Source organism: Vombatus ursinus, unplaced genomic scaffold (genome assembly GCF_900497805.2).
Source record: "Vombatus ursinus unplaced genomic scaffold, bare-nosed wombat genome assembly UNPS02006230.1, whole genome shotgun sequence".
In the NCBI taxonomy this organism is placed as follows: domain Eukaryota; kingdom Metazoa; phylum Chordata; class Mammalia; order Diprotodontia; family Vombatidae; genus Vombatus; species Vombatus ursinus.
Window position 1 is genome coordinate 1 of NW_020946008.1, and position 23,104 is coordinate 23,104.

At 40.8% G+C, this 23,104-nt stretch overlaps 1 protein-coding gene across 1 annotated transcript; it reads left to right on the top strand.

Annotated features, from left to right (window-relative positions):
* Positions 1-157: 157 nt before the first annotated feature.
* On the top strand, positions 158-3,454 carry LOC114032970 (cathelicidin-2-like; the record flags this gene model as incomplete). Its single annotated transcript, XM_027848413.1, has 4 exons — positions 158-360; positions 1,897-2,004; positions 2,252-2,323; positions 3,431-3,454. Coding segments are annotated over 4 exons (407 nt in total), but the record flags the coding sequence as incomplete, so codon positions are not given.
* Positions 3,455-23,104: the final 19,650 nt, after the last annotated feature.

Below are 23,104 nucleotides of genomic sequence, written 5' to 3' on the forward strand. Positions count from 1 at the left end.
CCCAGCCCTGGGGACAAGAGGTGAGCAATGACAAAAGAATGGGGGAAACCACAGACCTCAGGGAACTGCTGGAACCCGATGGCTGGAAGAATCCACTGCCCTTGTGCAAGGTTGGGGAGGAGCCAGTGAAAAAATGATAGCCCCTTTCTACTCACAGCATTGAAGGTCAAGAGGGTGAGGGATTGGACCATGCAGGTAACCCTGTTGCTGCTGGGGCTGCTCAGCCTGAAGAATCCATTTGCCTATGCCCAGGACCAGAGGTACCAGGATTTGGTGAATGAATTCATTCAGGAATACAACACAAAGTCAGGATCAGAAAACCTGTTTTGTCTCTCAATCCTGAATCTGCAGTCTGGGGAAGTGAGTAGCATTAGGATGGTGGGGGAAGGCTCCACCTGCCAAGATTCCCTAATGTGAACCTTTCACTCCAGAAAACCTTGGTCTCCTTACTGGGAGGTACTGTGAAATAGTGGAAAGAGAGGTACAGCTAGTTCACAGAGTGGATAGAGCAGTGATCCTGAAAGTCAGGGTGACCTGAGTTGAAATGCATTCTCAGACACTAACTGTGTGACTGGCAAGTCATTTAACTTATTTGCCTCAGTTTCCTTAACTGTGAAGTAGGGATAATAATAGCACCTACCTCCTAGAGTTGTTGGGAGGATTAAATAACAAAATAATTGTAAAGCATATAGGACAGAACCTGACATACAGTAACACTATATAAATGTTCACCATAATTATCATTATTGGAATCACGAGACCTGAGCTCTCATTCCAGTTCTGACATATTTTTCTGACTCTGAGCAAGGCATCTTCCCTTTCTGACTTCCAGTTTTCTCATCTGTAAAATGGGGTTGATAATCCATGCCTGGTGTATCTCAGAGTATCCTTGTGAGGACTCCCCTGCCTTGAATTCCCCTCCCCTTCCCCCTCATTTTCCAATCCTGCTCCCACCTCAGAGGAGAGCTCAAGCTCCCATTAGTGACCCCAGGCCAGATGACTTTCTCTTTCTCTCTCCATGTCACCTACAGCCCTGCACAGCATCATAGACTGTCAAGCTGGAAGGGACCTCAGATGTCACTGAGTTTCACCCCCTTTGTTTACAAAGTGGGAAAACATGGTCCAGTGAAAAGAAGGGTAAATGGCAGTAAGTAACAGAACTGGGAATGAGGGAATGACCAAGTGAAAGAGTAAATGAATGAAAAGGCATTTCTGAATCCAGGACTTTTCCTCTTTTAATGATGTTCTATTTATCCTGCACATAGCTTGCTTGGTAGATGCTTGTTTGCATGGTGTCTCCCTCCTATTAGATTGTAAGCTCCTTGAGGGCAGCTGCTGTCTTATACCTCTTTTTGGATCCCCAATGCTTAGCACAGTGCCTGGCACACAGTGGGTGCTTAATAAATGCTTATTGATTGATTGATTCTCTTGCAATGTCCCAGGAACAATGCTAAGCAATATGATATAAATAAAATCCAGGTCTTCAGACTCCAAATCCAGGATTGTTCTCATTACTGGAACTCTCATGTGGCTCTGAGCAACTTCAAACATGTATTGTTTTTTTTTCTACTTTGAGAGTTTTTTCTCCCAACCAGTCTGAGGTGTCCTTGAGGTCAGGGAAGGTGGAAGCTGAGCACAGGGGGACCCCAGAAGTCATTTAGTAGATACTGATTATATGAATGACTGTTCTGGATGCCCCCAGTTCTGAAACTACTGCCAGTATGACCTTAGGAAAATCACTTAACTTTCCTAGTTCTTAGTTTCTTCATCTAGAAATTGATGGGGTCAGACTATATGGTCCCTAAGGTCCCTTCCAGCACTAAATAGCTTGCTCCTGACCTCACAGGCCCTCAGGTGAGGCCTATGTCTAAAAGGCTGTCCTGCCTTCCTCCCCAGAACAATGATTCTGCTGTTTCTCGACTTCTGAGCTTCACCATGAGAGAGACCATATGCCCCAATACTGAAAATCCCAATCCAGATGAATGTGACTTCAAGGAAAACGGGGTGAGAGTGTCATGGGCTGGGGAGGGAGACTGACTGAATGGGTCTCTTTCTGAGGACCTTGGAGCAGGGAGGGTGCTGAGCTCTGCTTCCTGCTGCCCTGAGCAAAGTGATTCACCCAAGATGAGCAGCAGAAAACCCTCCCAGTGGGCTGGCTTGGGGCAAAGCTTGAGCTTGTTGTCAGTCCTGGCATGTCAGGGGCAGAGGTTGCAGACTGGCAGTCCTGAACTCTCTCTGCAACCCTTCACAGCTGGTGAAGGAATGCATTGGAGCCATTGCTTTGGATTCTCCTAAGCCCTCTGCTGATATTTCCTGTGATGGGGTAAGTGCTGAATCCTCAGAGGGGGCTGGGAGAAGAGCCCAAACCTGCAGACTCCACTAGGGGTCTATGGTGCCTTCTGTCTTGGGGGCTGCTGGGATTGATGTGCAGCTGGAGGGGCTTGGGACCAACTTTGACCATGCTGCCCTCTCCAACCTTAGCCTCAGCCCAGCCTCCCTTTTCTTCTTCCAGGTTCCAGGAGGGGCTGTAGATACAGAGGCAGGAACATTTCTCTCCCCCATCCACCTCACCCAACCCCAGCTCTGGAGCTCGAGAGGTCTCTGATGTCAGAGTACTAGGGCAAGAGGGAATTAGAGAAGGCTAATGGGAGAGGAAAGGCCGAGACCTGTGTTTCCAGATGATTAGTCAGAGAATTTTGAACTGGAGGAAGCCCTAGAAATTATTTAGTCCAGCTGCCCATCCCGCAACGTACAGAGAAGGAAACTGAAGCTCAGAGATGTGAAGTGATCTTACCAAAAATGTCATAGAGCTAACTAATGCCTGAGCTGAATGAAATGGGTCTTCTGACTCAGTCCAACTATCCTGATAACCCCAAGAGCTCAGTGATGAGATGGGGCAGGGAAACTAGGGTGGGGGGGTGCTCAGGGCACAGCCAGTGTTCCTGCCAGCCACTCTGAAGAGGGGGGTATAACTTCAGGTGTCATCATGCCAGGGGCATCAATGTGACCCGGTCCCAGGGTGCATCTAGCTGGTAGAAGGTTTTAAGGGGTGGGGTAAGGACCTCTCATTGTCATCTATATCACCTTGGCACAGAAACATGAGGAGGGTGTCCTGGGAAGACTTTTCATCATTTTCAAAATAAACATGAAGAAGCCCCTGAGGCTTTAGTTTTCTGTGCTGGGTGGAACACTGGGTGTAGAGTTTGGGCTTGAGGCCTGGGTCTGTCAGCTGCCAGCTGCACCACCCTCTGTCTTAAGTTTCCTGCTTTCTAGTGGGGAGGTTGCACCAGACACTGTGGAGGGCCCTCCAAGTTCTGAGTCTCATGAAGCTCTAAGTTACTCCATTCCCTGGGGGGCAGGTTTTCCTTCCCTCCTCAGCCTGATCCCCAGAGGGCCTGGACTAAGAAACTTTGTTTCTCTCCACCTGCAGCCTGAGAAGATCAAGAGACGTTAAAAAAAAAAAAGGATGGAAGAAAGTGGAGAAGGGCCTTAACAAAATATTGAAGCACTTGAATTTTGAAATTACTATCCCATGGAATCATTAGGCTCTGATGTGAGACTGAGCCTCAGTTTCTGTTTAAGGCCCTGGACTCTGCCTTGATCTCCTCAGATTAATAAACTCTAGTTTTACTCTCTCTGCTTCCATGTTTTCTCAGACTTTCTCCTCCATTCAGTTCATTTCTGGCTGAACATTTAAGTACTTACCATGTACTCTTAGACTGCACATAAAAAGTTGAAAACAACCACGCACAGTCTCTCCCCTTAAGAGTTTATAATCTAGGAGGGGTGGGAGAGGGAGCTGACGTGTAAGCACACAATGTACCATGAGGCTGTGTGTTGGGACCAGGCAACATCTAGACAAAGTGGTCTAGGAAAACTGAGAGAGAGAAAGAGATCACTTTCTGGTTAGGCCTGTGGGGGGCAATAGACCTGTGAAGGCTTCCTGGAATAAGTGGTATCTGAGCTGGACCTTGGAGGAAGAGAAGGCTTTCAACAGGCAGACAGGAGAAGGGGTACATTCCAGGCACAGGGAACTCTCTTTGGGCAGGTCAAGAGAAGGCTATGGAACAGCTAGTAATCTAGTCTGCCAACAAAGTATTTAGAGCATTAAGAGGTGTAGTTTGTAAGGTGTTGTAGGTAGGAAGGGGCCAAGATGGTCTTAAATATCAAGCCTTCCCCAGGAGTTTGTAATTTATCCTATCAACAACAGGGTGTCCCTGAAGGTTTTTTGTTTTTTTTTAGCAGGGGGGTGACAAGATCGTATCTTTTCATTAGGAAAATAATTTCATTAGGAAGCTGTGTCTAGGATGGAGTGGAGAAGGGAGGGATGAGACACAGGGGGAGCAGTCAGGAGGCTATGGCAATAGGTGAAAGGTGATGAGGGCTATAGGAATGGAAAAGAGGTTTTGAATGGGAAATGTGAAGTGGACAGGCTAGGATGTAGAATTGACCAGATTTGGCAACTGACTGGATGAGGCTCATGGTGGAGAAGGCAGAGTGAAAGTTGACTCCATCAACCTGGGAATGAGCTCCCTACTTTGACCCAGTTCACTTTAGAGAACCCAGTCCAGTGATTCTTGTGAACAAGTCATCAATATTGTATATGGGGAGAGGAGAAAGGATGACTTATCCCTTTGAATAAGAAAGAATTTTACTAGCAAGAAGTGAAATCAAACCCATATCTCTTATCCTGGTTTCCCCAAAGCAATATCACATTAGGACCCAAAGCCTCTCAGACTGTCAGGGCTTCACCCACAGGCTAGGGTGGCAAACTCCTCACTTGCCCTAGTATTTACTCATAGCTAATGCTCTTAATTAGAGACTCTCTGTCCCTACTCTAGACTTAAAAATAAGCACAGAGTTGGCAGAACTCCCAAGTTTTCCCACATTCCCTCACCCTCACCTCTATAGAGAGTCAACTCAAATGCCAAGGAGTCTCAACATCTACTGCCTTTTCTTCAGCAGCATCAAGGGAATGAATGCCTGTGAATGTATGGCCAGTTGTAGCCTGGCAAAAGAACCCAGACAGAGCTGTAACTAGGATAGAGTGGTGGGGGTTTTGTCTAGGGAATGGACTTCTAGAGGCATGATTAGTCCCTGTGGCAGTCCTCCAGCTTGTTCTCACTCCCTCATATAGGTCCAGGCTGTCATCAATTCTCCCAAGAGTCCCTCTTTTCTAGGACCCTCCTCCCTTGGCTTATACTCCCAGGGCACCCCCTATCTACAAGCTTTCCACACCCCCACCCCATTCCCACATCTTCCTAGGAACTAGTAGTCTGGCTAACATCATCTATTCTTTCATAGCATTGGGCACAACCTCACCTGTGATAGATTATCTTCTAATCTCAATTCCCTCCACCCCCAACTGAATTTGCATCCAGATTAAGATTCCTGCTTTTGATTTAGATCCTGTTACAGCTTCTGAGGCATAGTGATTTTGTCTTTCAACTAGGCAGTGCCCAGATTCTATAACACACATTCAAAACGACTCAAAATGACCTTACAGTATCTTTGCCAAGAGAACCTCAAATGGGGTCATGAAGAGGCTCACACGATTATTGAACAACCACCACCACTACCATTCGAGCAGGCTTACTTGCCTTTAGACTTTACCTAACATATTGACTGTACCTTTCTAATCTCCTTAACATCATAATTTTTTTTATGGTTATCTGGATTGGTATCTTATCTAGATCCTAGATCCTAAGATCCCCCAGGTCTGTACTATATCTCCCCCAAGCCTAGCAAAATGCTTTGAACACAGTAGGCACTTACTATGTTTGCTGAATTGAATTGACTGCAGAGGGGTTCCACTTGAACCCTCATGTTTCTATCCCAGAATGCCTATTTTCCCTACCGGCAATGAGGGCCCTCTACTCTTAGGTTTCAGTTTGTGATCTCTAGCCCCACTGCTGTACCACAGACACAACAGGCTTCCTAGGGTCTCTCTTGAGGTACAAGCTGGTGAAGATAGGGATAAGACTGAAGAGGAGAGAATTGCAAACCAGCCCCTGAGAGCCAATAGGAATCATAATAGTAATAAAATAATAATAACAGCCTTTATGTAGCAATCAAAGTTTACAAAGCGCTTTACCAATATCCTCTCATTTTATCCTCATGACAACTTACTGTTCCATTGTATAGATGAAGAAATTGATGCAAGTTAAGTAACTTGCCCTGCATCTCACAGCTAGTAAGTATCTGAGGATGGATTTGAACTCAGGGCTTCCTGACTCCAGGTCTGGTGCTCTATTCACTGCCCCACTTTCTCTTTCTCCCTCCAAACCATTTAGAAATAACCATTTATTTATAACCAGTTGATCTGTTCATTAAATTAAATTTGATAATTTATGAAAGCAAGTACCTTTAGGAACTCAAGTAAGGATTACTTTTCAATCTCTTGAAATTATTAAATTTTTTAAAAAAATAATCTGTCAGAATTATCTTGGATCATTGTATTGATCAGAGAAGCTAAGTTGCTCACAGTGGATTATCATTGCAATATTACTGTTACTGTGTAGAATGATGTCTTGGCTCTGCTCAATTCATTCCTTATCAGTTCACATAAGTCTTCTCAGGTTTTTCTGAAATCAATAGTACTCCATCATAATCATACACCACAACTTGTTCAACCATTCCCCAATTGCTGGGCATCCCCTCAATTTCCAATTCTTTGCCACCACTAAAAGAGCTGCTCTAAATATTTTTGTACATATAAGTCTTTTCCCTTTTTCTTTGATCTCTTTGGAATGCAGACATAGTAGTGGTATTGCTTGAGTCAAAGGGTATGCACAGTTTGATAGCTCTTTGGCGATAGTTCCAAATTGTTCTCCAGAATGGTTGGACCAATTCACAAGCCCATCAATGGTGTATTAGTTTCCCTGTTTTCCACATCCTTTCCAACAATTGTCTTTTTTCCTTTTCTATTATCTAATCTGATAGTTGTGAGGTGGTATCCCCCTTTTGCTTATCCTCTTCCCCTTTATCCTTTTGGGTAAGAGAGACTGCTATACTCAACTGAGTGACTATATATATATATGTGTGTGTGTGTATATATATATGTATATATATATAAATACATATATACACATATATATGTGTGTGTGTGTGTGTGTGTACACACATAGATACATACCTGCTTCTCTCTCTGAACCAATTCCAATGAGAGTGAGGTTCCAGTGTTGCCTGCCATGCCCCCCTTTCCCCTTCTACTGTAAAAGATTTTCCTTGCAGATTTCTTATATGTGAGATAATTTCTCCCATTCTTCCTCTCCCTTCCTCTTTCTGCTAGGGCATCCGTCTTTCTCATCCTTTCATTTTTTTTATCACCCAAACTTGATTGACTGACACTCATATTCTCTGTCTGTATTGTTAAATCCTTTTAGCTGTATCTAACTCTTCATGACCCCATGTAGGCTTTTCTTGGGAAGGATACTTGAGTGGTTTGCCATTTCCTTCTCCAGCTCATTTTACAGATGAGGAAACTGAGGGAAATGGGGTTAAGTGACTTGCCCAGGATCACACAGCTAGGCCAAATTTGAACTCAGGAAGATGAGTCTCCCTGACTCCAGGCCCAGCATTCTATCCATTGTAGCACCTAGCTGTCTATATAAACTCCTTCTAACTGCCCTAATAATATAAAATTATTAGACAATACATACATTATCTTCCCATGTAGGAATGTAACCAGTTTAATCTTATTGAGTCCCTTATGATTTCTCTTTCATGTTTTCCTTTTGAATGTTTCTTTTGAGTCTTGTATTTGAATGTCAAATTTTCTATTCAGCTTCAAGTTTTTGGTAAATTCAAGGTGGTGTGATCTGGGAAGAGGTATGGTCACTGTTCTCCTAGTCTACACTCTGGTCTTTATCAAGGAAAGGCCCCTGCTCCCCTACAGTTGCAAATACTAGCACCCTTTCTGCCCTGGGACTGTGACCCAGAACTGTGCTTGAGCGATGCAGTTGTCAATCAGAACCAGTTGGACCCCAGTGCCAGCACAGTGTCCTGTAATCTCTTTCTGACCTGTTGTCCAATCCCCTTACTGTCTTTGGGCTGAGAGCTTCTGAAGCTGCTGTTGCTGGGGTCCCAGACACCTCCAAGGCCCATAGCTGGTGTTGCTGCTCCGTGTGCTCTGGACAGGCCCCTACCCTGGCATCACAGATTTCTCCTGCCAACCCCGAAAGTTGTCTTACACTAGAAAAAGGTCTCACCCTGATCTTTTGTTGACTCTGCCTCTCCAGAAATTGATTTAAGGTATTATTTTAAATTTGTTTGTAGGCAAATGTTGGGAGAATTCATCTGGGTTGTTGCCTCTACCCTAACATCTTGTTGTCCCCCTCCCAACTTAGAGTATAGTACTTATGTACTATATGCTATATACTATAGAGTGTAGTATTGATAGCACTATGGAAAGTCCACATCTATTTTGCTAAAACAAATTGCTTATGAAAAATTCTCAAGGACTTGCCTGTTTCATCTGTAAAATGGGGCAATAATCTCTGCTCTCCCTACTTGCACAGGACCTCATAGATTATCTAGTCTAATCCATACCCTCACAGACATCCCCTTTACAACATAGCTGAGAAGCAGGCATCCAGCCTCCTTTTGAAGACCTCCTCTGATGGGGGATTCCTTACCTATAAGGTGACCAATGCTTCTTTGAGATAGTTCCAATTTCCAGAAGGTTTGTCTTTCCATCTAGCCTATATCTGCCTCTCTATAACTTCTCCCCATTGACCCTGGGAGCTAAGCAGAGCAAGGCCAGTCCCTCTTCCCATCTGACAACCCTTCAGATGATTGAAGACAGGGATCTCATGCCCAGCAAGCTTTCCCTTCCTCAGTTTTTTCAGCTATTCCTCATTTGGCCTGGCCTCTACCTCCCTCACCATCTTGCTTATCCTCCTCTGAACTCATGGGAAGGATCAAGGGAGATCAGGTGAAGGCACTTCAGAAAGGACAAAGAAAATGATGTTACTTTGTTTTCAAAGGTCAATAAAAACAAGGCAGAAACCAGGCTGGGTTGTAAAATGAAGCCTTTATTTACACATAAAGGGAACAAAGGGTATCAGCATTTATCTAGCACCGACTATGTGCTGGTACTTTACAGATGGTATCTCCCTGGATTGGCACAACAACCCTGGGAGGTAGGGGCTCATATTATCCCTATTTTACATTAGAAGAAACTGAGACAAACAGAGGATGAATGACTTGTTCAGGATTGCACAGTTAGGAAATGTTTAAGGTCTTATTTGAACTCAGGTCTTTGGATTGTTTATTCTTAGAAATAGATGAAAGCTGCTTTTTAACAATTAGAGAAACACCCTTTTTGTTTTTTGTAAAGGAAAGCCTCTTTTATAAGTTTTTTCGAAAACTTTCCCACTATTTTAGGGAACTTCTTTTGACTCAGACAGTCTTCAGGATAAAGAATAGAGTTTAGTATTTAGAGAATAGTGGTAATAATTCCCATTTCCCTAGTTTGACAGGTAGTACAAATATTATTGTCCCTATTTCCCAGATGAGGAAACTGGCTCAGAGGAGGAAGTGACCTGTTTAGAGTCACATAGCTAGTAAGCATCTAAAGTAGAACTTGAACCCAGGTCTTTTGATTCCCAGATCAATGTTCTTTGTGATACATTCTCCTGCCTTTCTGTGGAAATTACTCTTTGGTGAGCCTGTAGTTGGAGTTTAGGAATTTGCAGAATTGTAACCTCTAAGGATTCTGCCTTTCCTAGGATAGTGGATGCTGTCTCTCTCATATTAGTTTTTCTCAATTATGTGTAAATTTTTTTTAACATGTGTTTTTTAAAATTTTGGTCTCCAAATTCTCTCTCTACCTCTCTTTTCTAGCACCTCCTTGAGAAGACAAGAAATTTGATATAGATTATACATGTGAAGTCATGGAAAACTTATTTCTATATTAGCCATGTTGCAAAAGAAAACACAGTCAAAAAAAATCCCCAAAACGCTCAAGAAAAATAAAGTAAAAAACGTATGTTTGATCTGCATTCAAACTCTATCAGTTCTTTCTCTGGAGGTGGAGAGCATTTTTCATCATAAATCCTTCAGAACTGTTTGAGTAACCGTATTGATGAGAATAGGTGTGTCATTCACAATTGATCATCCTACAATATTGCTGTTGCTGTGTACAATGACCTCCTGGCTGTGTTCACTTCACTTTTCATCAGGTCATGTAAGTCTTCCCAGGTTTTTCTGAATCTATCTTGCTCATCATTCTTATATCACAATAGTATTCCATTACATTCATATACCACAACTTGTTCAGCTATTCCCCAATTGATGGGCATCCCCTCAATTTCCAATTCTTTGCCACCACAGAAAGAGCTGTTTTAGGGACTAGGTATTACCCCTTTCTAATGCACTTATATAATCTTGTGGTTTTGTCCCCCTTCCAAAGTGTAAGCTCCATGAGACCAGGGACTGTGTCTAATCTACACTTTCTAATTCCAGTGTCTTGCACTGCATTCCATATGCAGCAGGTGTTTAACAAATGTTTGTTGTACTGGGTTATACTCTACACTTCAAGACACAGTTCAAATCTTACTCCTTCCCCAAACCTTCCAGCCCACAGCTCTTTTTCTTTCTTTGGACTCCTATCTATTTTGTCTGTAGCACTCATCCAGCCCTTCCCCTATCCTGGTTACTTACTACTTATGAGATTTGGTGCAAGAAATTATTTGGTCCAACCTTTTCATTTGACAGATGAGGAAACTGAGGGTCTAGAAAAAGTTAAATGACTTGCCCAAAGTAATCCAGACACTCAGTGGCAGAGGTGGGAATCAAAGCCAGGTCTTTGGGCTCTAAACCCAGTGTTCTTGTTACCAAATGACACTTGTTAATTGATTAATTCTAGCCAGTGGTCTGAGCATTTCCCAATTGACCCTTACCTATTTGGCTTCTCTGCCTGATGCTCTAGGGCCAGGAATGGCATCAGGGACCACTTGCCGTCTGACTTGCCAGGGGCACACACCTGACCCACACATTAGCTTCCTTCTCATTGATGTCTGTGATTATTCCCTGACAATATTTCTCCTTCTACAGTTGGAGAGAGAAAGAGGTCTGAGGAGGCAGAAGGGAAGAGGGGAGAGACTGAGACAGACAGAAAGAGACAGAAGGAATCAGAATACAATGGAAGGGGATGCAGGGAGAAGGAGGAGAGAGGGAGAGGGGGGAGGAGGAAAGAGTGAGGGGGGAGGAGGGAGGATGAAATAGGGAGAGGGAGAGGGAGAGAAATGTGTTTGGAGGGAGAGCAGGGGGGAGCAGACGGAGGACTTGAAAGGACAAAGGAGAAATGTAGCTCTTACCCCATTTTTTTGAAGGCATATGTGACAGGGGTGATGTTTTCTGACCTCAGGCAGTCCATCTCTTTGGCAGTGAAACTTAAATGGTGGAGCTCTCTGGATGTGTTACTGTAGACACCAAGAGAAGAACAATTCAAGGCATTTATAGCCTATTTCCAAGTCCCCTTTCATCTTTACTACAGTACAGTAGGGAGGGGGTAAGGATGCAGTCTGCTCTATTGAGAAGTTCATGAAGATGTGAATTTTGGGACCCAGGTTCCAATCTCTACTCTGTCACTGAGGCAGAGAGAGATTAAGCAACTTGCCCAGGGTCACACAACTAGTAAGTGTCTGAGTCTAGATTTGAACTTGGGTCTTACTGGCTCCAGGTTTATAGTACCCTCATTCCCAAACTTCCTAGCATTTAGCTATTTTGTACATATTTGAATTTCTTCATCTTATGCTTATGCTGTGTATATTAATATACTTATTTGTTGCTTCTCCCATTAGAATGTAAGCTCATTTTGAGTTCCATTCTTTGAACTTGGACCTCCATGCCTAGCCCAGTCTCTGCCACATAGTAGACACAATAAATAATTGCTGTTTTATTGACTGAGGGAAATTGGGCTCAGAGAGGTTAGATCACTTGCCCAAGATCTCACACCTGTCAGAGGCAGTCTTCTCAATTCATACATAGTATGCAGAGCGTGCGTTTGAGGCTGAGGCAGAAAGTGGTCCATTTTGATGGATGTTTGGCAGAGTAATAAGAGAGAAGGCTGAAAAGTTCAAGTTGACCTAGGGCTTAAGTGATCAGGTTTTTACTGACAGTGGTGGTGGTGGAGGGAGTATGGTGTCTAGGGGCAGGGTGCTGGGAAGCCACTGTCCTTCCTCTGCCAGGCTACCTTCTAGAAGAATGAGCAGATGGAGGCTCGAGGGGCCTGGTTGGTCCCCTAGTTTTTCTCCTTTCAATATGACTGGACAACTTAGTACCCTTCTGTCTAGAGATAAGGCAATTCTCAAAGTTCCCACCTTCCTACTTTGTCCCAGCAGATATGTTAAGCTTTCATTATATTTTTCTGAAAAGATTTGTAACAAAGGCAGAAATGACAAGAATTGGCAACAGATTCGATCACGGGGATGAGAGAGAGTGCATGGTGTCTAAGTTGTAAGCCTGGCTAACTGAGAGAATGATGGTGCCCTTGACAATAACAGAGATGTTAAGAACATAGGAGGATTTGGGGAAAAGATAATGAGTTCAGTTTTGGACATGTTGAGTTTATGATGTCTACCTGACATCCAGTTTGAGACCTCAAATGGGCAATTGGAGATGTGAGACTGGAGGTCAGGGGAAAAGTTAGGGCTGAATAAGTAAATGTGAGAATCATCAGCATACATAATATTTGAATCAATGGGTGCTGATAGATCACCAAGTCAAGTACTAGGGAGAGAAGATGGCCCAGGACAGAGTTTTGGGGAACACCCATGGTTAGCAGGCATGACCTTAAATGAAGATCCAGGAGTCAGACAGGTGGGGGGTGAACTAGGAGAGAACAATATCACAGAATCCTAGAGAGAAGAGGGTTTTAGGGAAAAGAGGGTGATTGACAGTGCAGAGAGGTCAAGAAAGATGAAGATTGAGGAAAGGTCATTAGACTTCATTGATTAGCAATTATTGGTAATTTGGAGAGACCAGTTTCATTGAATGATGAGTTTGGGAGCCAGACTATGGGAAGTTAAGAAAAGAGTAAGAGGAAAAGAAATGGAGGCATCTGTTGTAAGCAGCCTTCTCAAGGGCTTTAGCCCCAAACAGAGGACAGGTATGGGACCACAGCTAGTCAGGATGGATGGATGAAGTGAGGGTTTTTTGAATATGGGGAGACAGGGATATGTTTGTGGGCAGTAGGGAAGTAGATGGGAGACAGGGAGAGATTAAAGGTGAGTGAGAGAATGGGGATGATAGAGGGGACAGTCTTTAGGAGAAGACAGAATGGGATAGGAATGGGATAGAACAGCTTGAATAGGCAAAGGGAAGGGCTATTTCTTCAGGTGAGTTAAGGAGGGGAAATCAGTAGAAGGCACCTGAATGATGGGAGATGAGGAGGAGGAAGGAGGGAAAAGAAGGAGTCTTTGGCAAATGGCCTCATTTTTTTCAGTGAAATATAAGGTAGAGTTTTCGGCTGAGAGGATGTGGCAGATGGAGGGCCATGGGTGCTTTAGGGATTTGAGGAGGGATGAAAAGGTTTGGAAAAACTGCTATGGTGAGTGAGATAAGGAATCAATTAGGAAGGTATAAAGGGATTGCCTTGATGCAATGAAGACCTACCTGAGATGATGTAACATGAATTTGTAGTGAATCTAGTCAATATGTTTTCATGATTTTTTCCATCTTTGCTCAGGAAGACATGAGTAGGAGTGCAGGCAGCAGATGTTGGGAGTGATCTGAGGCTGAGACTTGGCAGGGAAAGAATGTCAATAAGATATGGGGTAAGGCATTAGAGAGAAGAAGACAGTGTGGGGTTGAACTGGTTCTCCAAGGAGTCAAAATAGTCAAGGGAGTAGAGTATATTAAGTGCAAGGTGATGACTTGACAAAGAACTAAATGGTCTAGGATTGGATTCATAGCGAGAATAAAGAAGAATGCTGGACACTTCCTACCTATGAGTATCTAGTGTATAATCTTTTCCTGGCTGCTGAGTGCTACAAGCCTTTGCAAAGCAAAATACTGGCTGCCTGACTTGCCATCTGTGAAACTGAAAAAGTCGTAGGAGCAGAAGCCATTGAGGTGCATACTGAACTCCTCATTATGCTCTGGGAGAGAAAAAAGAAAAACCATACCTTAAGAGCCTTAGCAGAGCTACTTACGTCCACGATTATGTAGAAGATCATGTGCCTGCAGGGCACACAAAGGCTATGCATGGACCCTGTGGCATCTCCATTAAACAAGGGCTGGTTGTTTTCCATCCTCCCCTGCTAAACAACTGGAACCTCAGGAGGCAAATGAAACTCCACCCTTAGTCTTGGAGATGTGGAGAGGGAGCTGGGCCAGACATGACTTAGGGGCCAAGGAATCCACTGACTTCATTTTAATTTCATTTTTTATTTATGTTTTCTATTTTTTTTAGTTATATGTTCAATTCATTCATTTACTTTTTTCCTTTTATTGATGAAAATTCCTAGAGACATAAATTTTCTCCTTAGCAACGTTTTGGCTGCATCCCCCAAATTTTGATATGTTGTCTCATTGTTGCCATTATCTTTAGTGAAATTATTGATTATTTCTCTGATTTATTCTTTGGCTGATCCATATGTGGAATTAAGTTATTCCATCTCCAATTACTTTTTAATCACATAATCAATGGTTCTTTATTGAATGTAATTTTATTGCATTGTGGTATGTAAAAGATAGATTTAATGTTTCTTCTCCTGTATTTATGAGGTTTTTATGATTTAGACGCATGGTCAGTTTTTGTAAAGATGTCATATACAGTTGAGAAATAAGTAACCTCCTTTCTATTTCTATTTCATAATCTCCATTATCTGACTTTTCTAAAACTCTATTCAGGTTCTTAACTTCTTTTTTAATTTCCTTTTTGGTGAGATTATCCAGGTCTGAGAGGGGTAGAGGTCCCCCTCTATTATAATTTTATTATTTATCCCTACAACTCATTTTTTCCTTTTAGTATTTTGATGCTGTTTCATTTAGTGTACATATATTGAAAACTTATATTAATTTATTGGCTGTGGGTACCCTTCAGTAAAATGTAGTTTCTCTGTGTATCTTTTCAAATTAAGTCTCTTTTTGCTGTTGTTTTATCTAAGATGATGGAGACTACTCCTACCTTTTTGACTTCAGCTGAAGTATAAGGAACTTTGCTCCTGCTCCTTATTTTAATTTTGTATGCATCTTTATTTCAAAGGTGTTTCTTATAAACTGCACATGAAAGGCAAACTCATCCCATTCAAATTCCAAGTTATGATTACTGATGATATGTTTCCCTCCATCCTGTTTTCTTATACTTTTCCTTTTCTTTGTTTCTCACTTCTGCTGTTTTTCTTTTTTTTCTTAATTTATTTTGATTTATCAATAAGCACTTCCATATGCTTTTGAGTTTAAAATTTTTCTCCTTCTTCCTCCCCATCACCCTCCCCAAGACAGTGCACAATGTGATATAGGCTATACATTTACATTCATATTAAACATATTTTCACATTAGTGATGTTGTAAGTAGAAATTAAAACCAATAGGAGGAACCATCAGAAAGAGGAAACAAAACTCAACAGAAGAGAAAAAAATAACAATTCGGCTTCCATAGTTCTTTGTTTGGGTGTGGATAGCATTTTCCATCACGAGGCCTCTGGAGATGTCTTAGATCCTTGTATTACCAGGAAGGGTTAAGTTTATCAATATTAGTCATCACACAACGTGGCTGTTATTATGTACAACCTTCCCTTGGTTCTGCTCACTTCACTCAGCATCAGACCATACAAGTCTTTCCAGGTTTTTCTGAAGTCAGCCTGTTCATCCTTTCTTATAGCACAATAATATTCCATCACATTCATATATCACAACTTGCTCAGCCATTCCCCAATTGATGGGCATCCTCTCAATTTCCAATTCTTTGCCACCACAAAAAGAGCTGCTATGAATATTTTTGTACATGTAGGTCCTTTTCCCATTTGTGTGATCTCTTTGGGATATAGCCCTAAGGAGTGCTATTGCTGGGTCAAAGGGTATGCACGTTTTTATGGCCCTTTGGACATAGTTCCAAATTGCTCTCCAAAATGGTTGGATCATTTCACAACTCCACCAACAATGCATTAGTGTTCCAATTTTACCACATTCTCTCCAACATTTATCATTTTCCTGTTTTGTCATGTTGGCCATTCTGATAGGTATGATGTTGTACCTCAGAGTTGTTTTGATTTGCATTTCTCTAATCAATAGTGATTTAGAGCATTTTTTCATATGACTGTAGATGGCTTTAATTTCTTCATCTGAGAACTGTCTGTTCATATCCTTTGACCACTTATCAATTGGGGAATGGCTTGTATTCTTATAAATTTGACTTAATTCTCTATGTATTTTAGAAATGAGGCCCTTATCAGAGAGACTAGTTGTAAAGATTCTTTCCCAATTTTCTACCTTCCTTCTAATCTTGGTTGCATTGGCTTTGTTTGTGCAAAAACTTTTCAATTTAATGTAATCAAAGTTATCCATTTTGCTTTTCATAATGTTCTCTATCTCCTGTTTGGTCATGAATTCTTCTGTTCTCCATAGATCTGACGGGTAAACTATTCCTTGCTATCTCGGTTTGCTTATAGTATCAGCCTTTATATCTAAATCATGTACCCATTTTGACTTTATTTTGGTATATGGTGTGAGATTTTGGTCTATGCCTAGTTTCTGCCATTCTCTTTTCCAGTTTTCCCAGCAGTTTTTTTCAAAGAGTGGGTTCTTATCCCAGAAGCTGGGGTCTTTGGGTTTATCAAATAATAGATTACTATAGTCATTGACTACTGTGTCTTGCATACTTAACCTATTCCACTGATCCACCACTCTGTTTCTTAGCCAGTACCAAGCAGTTTTGATGATTGCTGCTTTATAATACAATTTAAGATCTGGAATGGCTAGGCCACCTTCCCCTGAATTTCTTTTCATTAGTTCTCTTGATATTCTGGACCTTTTGTTCTTCTAAATGAATCTTGTTATTATTTTTTCTAACTCTATAAAATAATTTTTGGTAGTTTGATTGGTATGGCACTGAATAAGTAAATTAGCTTAGGTAGAATTGTCATTTTTATTATATTAGCTCGGCCTACCCATGAGCAACTGATGTTTTTCCAATTATTTAGATCTGATTTTATTTGTGTGAAAAGTGTTTTGTAATTGTGTTCATAGAGTTTCTGGGTTTGTTTCGGGAGGTAGATTCCTAAATATTTTATAATGTCTGCAGTAAGTTTAAATGGAATTTCTCTTTCTATCTCTTGCTGTTGGGCTTTGTTGGTAATATATAGAAATGCCCATGATTTATGCAGGTTTATTTTATAGCCTGCAACTTTGCTAAAGTTGTTTATTATTTCAAGTGGTTTTTTAACTTGATTCTCTGGGATTCTCTAAGTATAACATCATGTCATCTGCAAAGAGTGATAGCTTTGTTTCTTCTTTGCCTATTCTAATGCCTTCAATGTCTTTTTCTTCTCTTATTGCTAAAGCTAACATTTCCAGTACGATGTTGAATAACAGTGGTGATAATGGACATCCTTCTTTCACCCCCGATCTTACTGGAAATGCTTCTAGCTTGTCTCCATTACATATTATGCCTGCTGAAGGTTTTAGATAGATGCTATTTATTATTTTAAGGAAGACTCCATTTATACCTATGCTCTCTAGTGTTTTTAATAGGAATGGGTGTTGTATTTTGTCAAAAGCTTTTTCTGCATCTATTGAGATGATCATGTGGTTTCTGTTAGTTTTGGTGTTGATATGATGGATTATGCTGATAGTTTTCCTTATATTGAACCAGCCCTGCATTCCTGGTATAAATCCTACCTGGTCATAGTGTATTATTCATGTGATAAGTTGCTGTAATCTATTTGCTAATATTTTGTTTAAAATTGTTTCATCTATATTCATTAGAGAAATTGGTCTATAATTTTCTTTCTCTGTTTTGACTCTTCCTGGTTTAGGTATCAGCACCATATTTGTATCATAAAAAGAATTTGGTAAGATTCCTTCTTTACCTATTTTACCAAATAGTTTATATAGTATTGGAATTAATTGTTCTTTAAATGTTTGATAGAATTCACATGTAAATCCATCTGGCCCTGGAGATTTTTTCCTAGGGAGTTCATCAATGACTTGTTCAATTTCTTTTTCTGAGATGGGGTTATTTAAGTATTTTACTTCCTCTTCTGTTAATCTGGGCAATTTATATTTTTGTAAATATATATCCATTTCACTAAGACTGTCAAATTTGTTGGCATATAGTTGGGCAAAATAATTCCTAATTGTTTTAATTTCTTCTTTCTTGGTGGTAGTTTCACCCTTTTCATTCTTGATACTAGTAATTTGGTTTTCTTCTTTCTTTTTTTTAATTAGATTAACCAAAGATTTATCTATTTTATTGGTTTTTTCATAAAACCAGCTCTTAGTTTTATTTATTAGTTCAATAGTTTTCTTAATTTCAATTTTATTAATTTTTCCTTTGGTTTTCAATATTTCTAATTTGGTGTTTAATTGAGGATTTTTAATTTGTTCTTTTTCTAGTTTTTTTAGTTGTATGCCCAATTCATTGATCTCCTCTTCTTCTATTTTATTTATGTAAGCATTTAGAGATATAAAACTTCTCCTAAGAACTGCTTTTGCTGCATCCCATAAGTTTTGGCATGTTGTCTCATTATTGTCATTCTCTTGAATGAAATTATTGATTGTTTCTATGATTTGTTCTTTGACCCAATCATTTTTTAGGATTAGATTATTTAGTTTCCAATTATTTTTTAGTCTATCTTTCCATGGCCCTTTGTTACATATAATTTTTATTGCATCATGATCTGAAAAGGATGCATTTAATATTTCTGCCTTTCTGCATTGGATTGTGAGGTTTTTATGCCCTAGTACATGGTCAATTTTTGTGTATGCTCCATGTACCACCGAGAAAAAAGTATATTCCTTTCTATCCCCATTCAGTTTTCTCCAGAGGTCTATCATACCTAACTTTTCTAATGTTCTATTCACCTCCTTAACTTCTTTCTTGTTTATTTTGTGGTTAGATTTATCTAGTTCAGAGAGGGGGAGGTTGAGGTCCCCCACTAGTATAGTTTTGCTGTCTATTTCTTCCTGTAACTCCCTGAACTTCTCCTCTAAGAATTTGGATGCTATACCATTTGGTGCATATATGTTTAGTAATGATATTACCTCATTGTCTATGGTGCCTTTTAGCAGGATGTAGTTTCCTTCCTTATCTCTTTTGATAAGATCTATTTTTGCTTTTGCTTTGTCTGAGATCAGGATTGCTACCCCTGCTTTTTTTACTTCAGCTGAAGCATAATATATTTTGCTCCAGCCTTTTACCTTTACCCTGTATGTGTCACTCTTTTTCAGATGTGTTTCCTGTAAACAACATATTGTAGGATTATGGTTTTTAATCCAATCTGCTATATGCTTCCATTTTATGGGAGAGTTCATTCCATTTACATTTACAGTTATGATTACTATCTGTGTCTTTTTCTCCATTGTTTTTTCCCCCCATTTATGCTTTTCTTTCTCCTTTCTCCTTCCCCCCCCACTAGTGTTTTGCTTTTGACCAATACCTCCTTGGGTCCCACCTCCCTTCTATTATCTCTTTCCCTTTCTTCCCCTTTACCCTTATTGCTTCTTCCCTCCCTTCTATCCCCCCTCCCTTTTCTTTCCCTTTTCCCCTCCTACTGACTATAGTACAAATTAGATTTCTATACCTAACTGATTATGTTATTCCCTTCTTGAGCCAAATCTGATGAGAGTAAGGTTCAAACAATGCTCATCCCCCTCCCTTCTTTACCTCTGCTCTAGTAGGTTTTTGTGTCTTTTCCTGTAATGTAATTTACCCTTGTCTGCCTCCTCCTTTCTCAGTACCTTTTCTTAGCTCAGGGTAATCTACTTACTTGGATCCATTTAACCCACTAGATTAAATTTTTTTTTTCTCATTACATCAAAGTCAACTTATATCCACCCCCTTTATGTATACTCCTTTAACATGGTATAATAACAATACAGTTCTCAAGAGTTGCAAGTGTCATCTTCCCTTGTAGGGATGTAAACATTTTGCCCTTATTAACAACAAATTGTATCTTTCTGTCCCATTTACCTTTTTATGTCTCTCTTGAATCTTGTACTTGAAGATCAAATTTTTTGTTGAGCTCTGGTCTTTTTATCAGGAATGTTTTGAAGTCCCCTATTTCAATGGGGACTCCTTCCCTGAAAAATCACACTCATTTTCGCTGGGTAGTTAATCCTTGGCTGCATTCCAGGCTCCTTTGCCTTACAGAATATCATGTTGCATGCCCTACGGTCTTTTAATGTAGAGGTTGCAAGGTCCTGTGTAATCCTGACTATGGTTCCATGATATTTAAATTGTTTCTTTATGGCTGCTTGCAGTATTTTCTCTTTTATTTGGTAATTTTGGAATTTAGCTATTATATTCCTTGGCATTTTCAATTTGGGATCTCTTTCAGGTGGGGAGCGATGGATTCTCTCTATAGTTATTTTACCTTCAGGTTCTAGGACTTTAGAGCAGTTTTCCTTTATGATTTCCTGAAGGATATTGTCCAGGCTCTTTTTTTCATCATGACTTTCAGGTAGGCCTATAATTTTTAAATTGTCTCTCCTGGATCGATTTTCCAGGTCAGCTGTTGTACCTATGAGGTATTTTACATTTTCATCTATTTTTTCATTTTTTTGTTTCTGTTTGACTGATTCTTGCTCTCTTATAGAGACATTAGTTTCCATTTGTTTAATTCTAATTTGTAACATTTTGTTTTTTTCTGTTAGATTTTGTACTTTCTTCTCCAATTGGTCAATTGTATTTTTAAGGGATTTATTTTCTTCATTGTACTTTTTTTCCAATTGGCCAATTGTGTGTTTTAGGGACTTGTTTTCTTCAGTGTACTTTTTTTCCAATTGGCCGATTGTACTTTTAAAGGACTCCTCTACCTCTCTCATTTGACTTTTAAAATCCTTCTTGAGTTCTTCTAAGAAGGCTTTTTGGGCTTCAGACCAGTTCATATTTCCTTTTGATGTTGCAGATGTGGGTTTGATTACAGTGTTGTCCTCTTCAGAATTTCTGTCTTAATCTTCACTCTTCTCATAATAGGAATCTATTCTTTTTACTCATGGTGTTTCTTTATTCCCCGGCCTTTAAAGAGATTAAGCTCTCCTGCTGGGGAGCAGAGGGCACTGACCCAAGCTTCTTGTGTTGGGAGCCTAGGTCTTGGTCACTGGCTTTGTGTGCTGGGGCCTCTTATGTTGGCAATTGGAAGCTGTAGGTTTCCGCCAACTTATCTGGTGTTGGACTGGAATTAGCAAGGCTGGGACTTTCAGGTAAATCTAGGTTGCCTGCTTTTCCTTTCCTTTGGCTTTGTTTAGCTCCTTTTAGATAAATGCTGCCAGGTGTTTATCTGCCTGGGGCCCCTTGCAGTGCTGCCTCCCTTATTTCTGTTGAGGTACTGGGAGACTTCTTTGCTATAGAATGCCGAGGCACCTGGTGGTTTTCTGAGCTGGTTTCCACTAGTTACCCCACCCTCACTGAGGCACTCAGAGGTACAGCTGTTGGCATTTGCCTGCTCCACCACCTGGGCTTCAGGATCTCCTCCTGGTTGGCAATTGGAGGCTGTAGGGTTCTGACAGTTTACCTGGTGTTGGGCTGGAATCAACAAGGCTGGAACTTTTTGGCACCTCTAGGTTGCTTTCTTCAGCTCCTTTCAGATGAATGCTGCAGGGTGCTTATCCACCTGGGGCCCTTTGTAGTGCTGCTTCCCTTATTTTTGCTGAGGCACTGGGAGACCCGTTTGCTGTACAATGCCAAGGCACCAGAATCTCCTCCTGGTGTGCTAAAGTGGGTCTTTGCACTAGCTGGCTGGGTGACTCCTGCTTCGTACTGCTCCCCTTCCCCAAGGGTAAGAGGTGCCTTTCTGGTTAATCCCTCTAGCTACCTGGGCTACTGCACTGCTGTACCCTGTCTTTCTTCTGGTTTAGCTATTCCAGGGTTTTTTCTGGGGTGATATTTTCTGGGTTTTCAGAGGTTGATAGGGGAGGGTGAGAGTGACTACCTTTTTACTCTGCCATCTTGGCTCCTGGAAGTGGAAGTCTTCTGCTGTTTTTCTTAAAAACTAATTTCTTTCTTTGAATACCCTCTTCATAATTTCCCTTTCCCTTATTCCCTTTCCTTTCTGTTTCTTTGTTGAATGAAGAGTATTCCTGTGCCCAGCTTAGTGTGTGTGTGCTTCCTTTGATCAATTCAGAAGAGAGTAAAGTTCAGGCGCCATCCACTCTCCCCCAAACCTTCCTCTTTGGTTGTATATACTTCTAATTGTGTACCACAGTTACATGAGATACTTTCCCCTGTTCTTCCTCTCCCTCTCCCCCTTCCTCTCCTGCCTTTCCATTCTTTTTTTTTTAAAAAATATCATCAAAACATAAGAGAACCGTTCCTAGGCCTTCTGTCTAATGAGACTCCCTCAATGACTCCTGGTGATGAGAGAGACCTGAGGGGATATGTATATCATCTCTCCATATTAAAATGCCAAAAATTTATCCTTATATTGACCCATGTAGTTGCTCACTCATTTTTACCTTTTTATAAAAGTTTCTCTTGACTCCTGTGCTTCTGTATCAAAGTCTTTATTCAGTTCTGGTCTTTTCATCAGGAATGCTACAAAGTCCTGTATTTCAGCAAAAGTCTATTGTTTTCCACTGTAGGATTACGCTCAGTTTTGCTGGATAAGTTATTCTCAGCTGTAAGCTTATATCTTTTGACCTATGCATCATATCATTCCAAGCTCTCTTCTCCTTTGTAGTAATCACTGATCCCAACCATGGCTTCAGAGTACTTGAAATTTTTTTTTTCTGGATGCTTTAAGTACTTTTTCAATGAACTGAAAGCTCTGGATTTTGGCTATAAATGTTCTTGGGAGTATTCTTTTGGAGGGTTCTTTCAGGGCCTGACCAGTAGATTATTTCTATTTCTACTTTGTCTTCTGGTATTAAGAAATAGGGATTGCTTTCTTTTAAGATTTCTTAAAATATGACATCTTAGGCTCTTTTTTTTGTCATG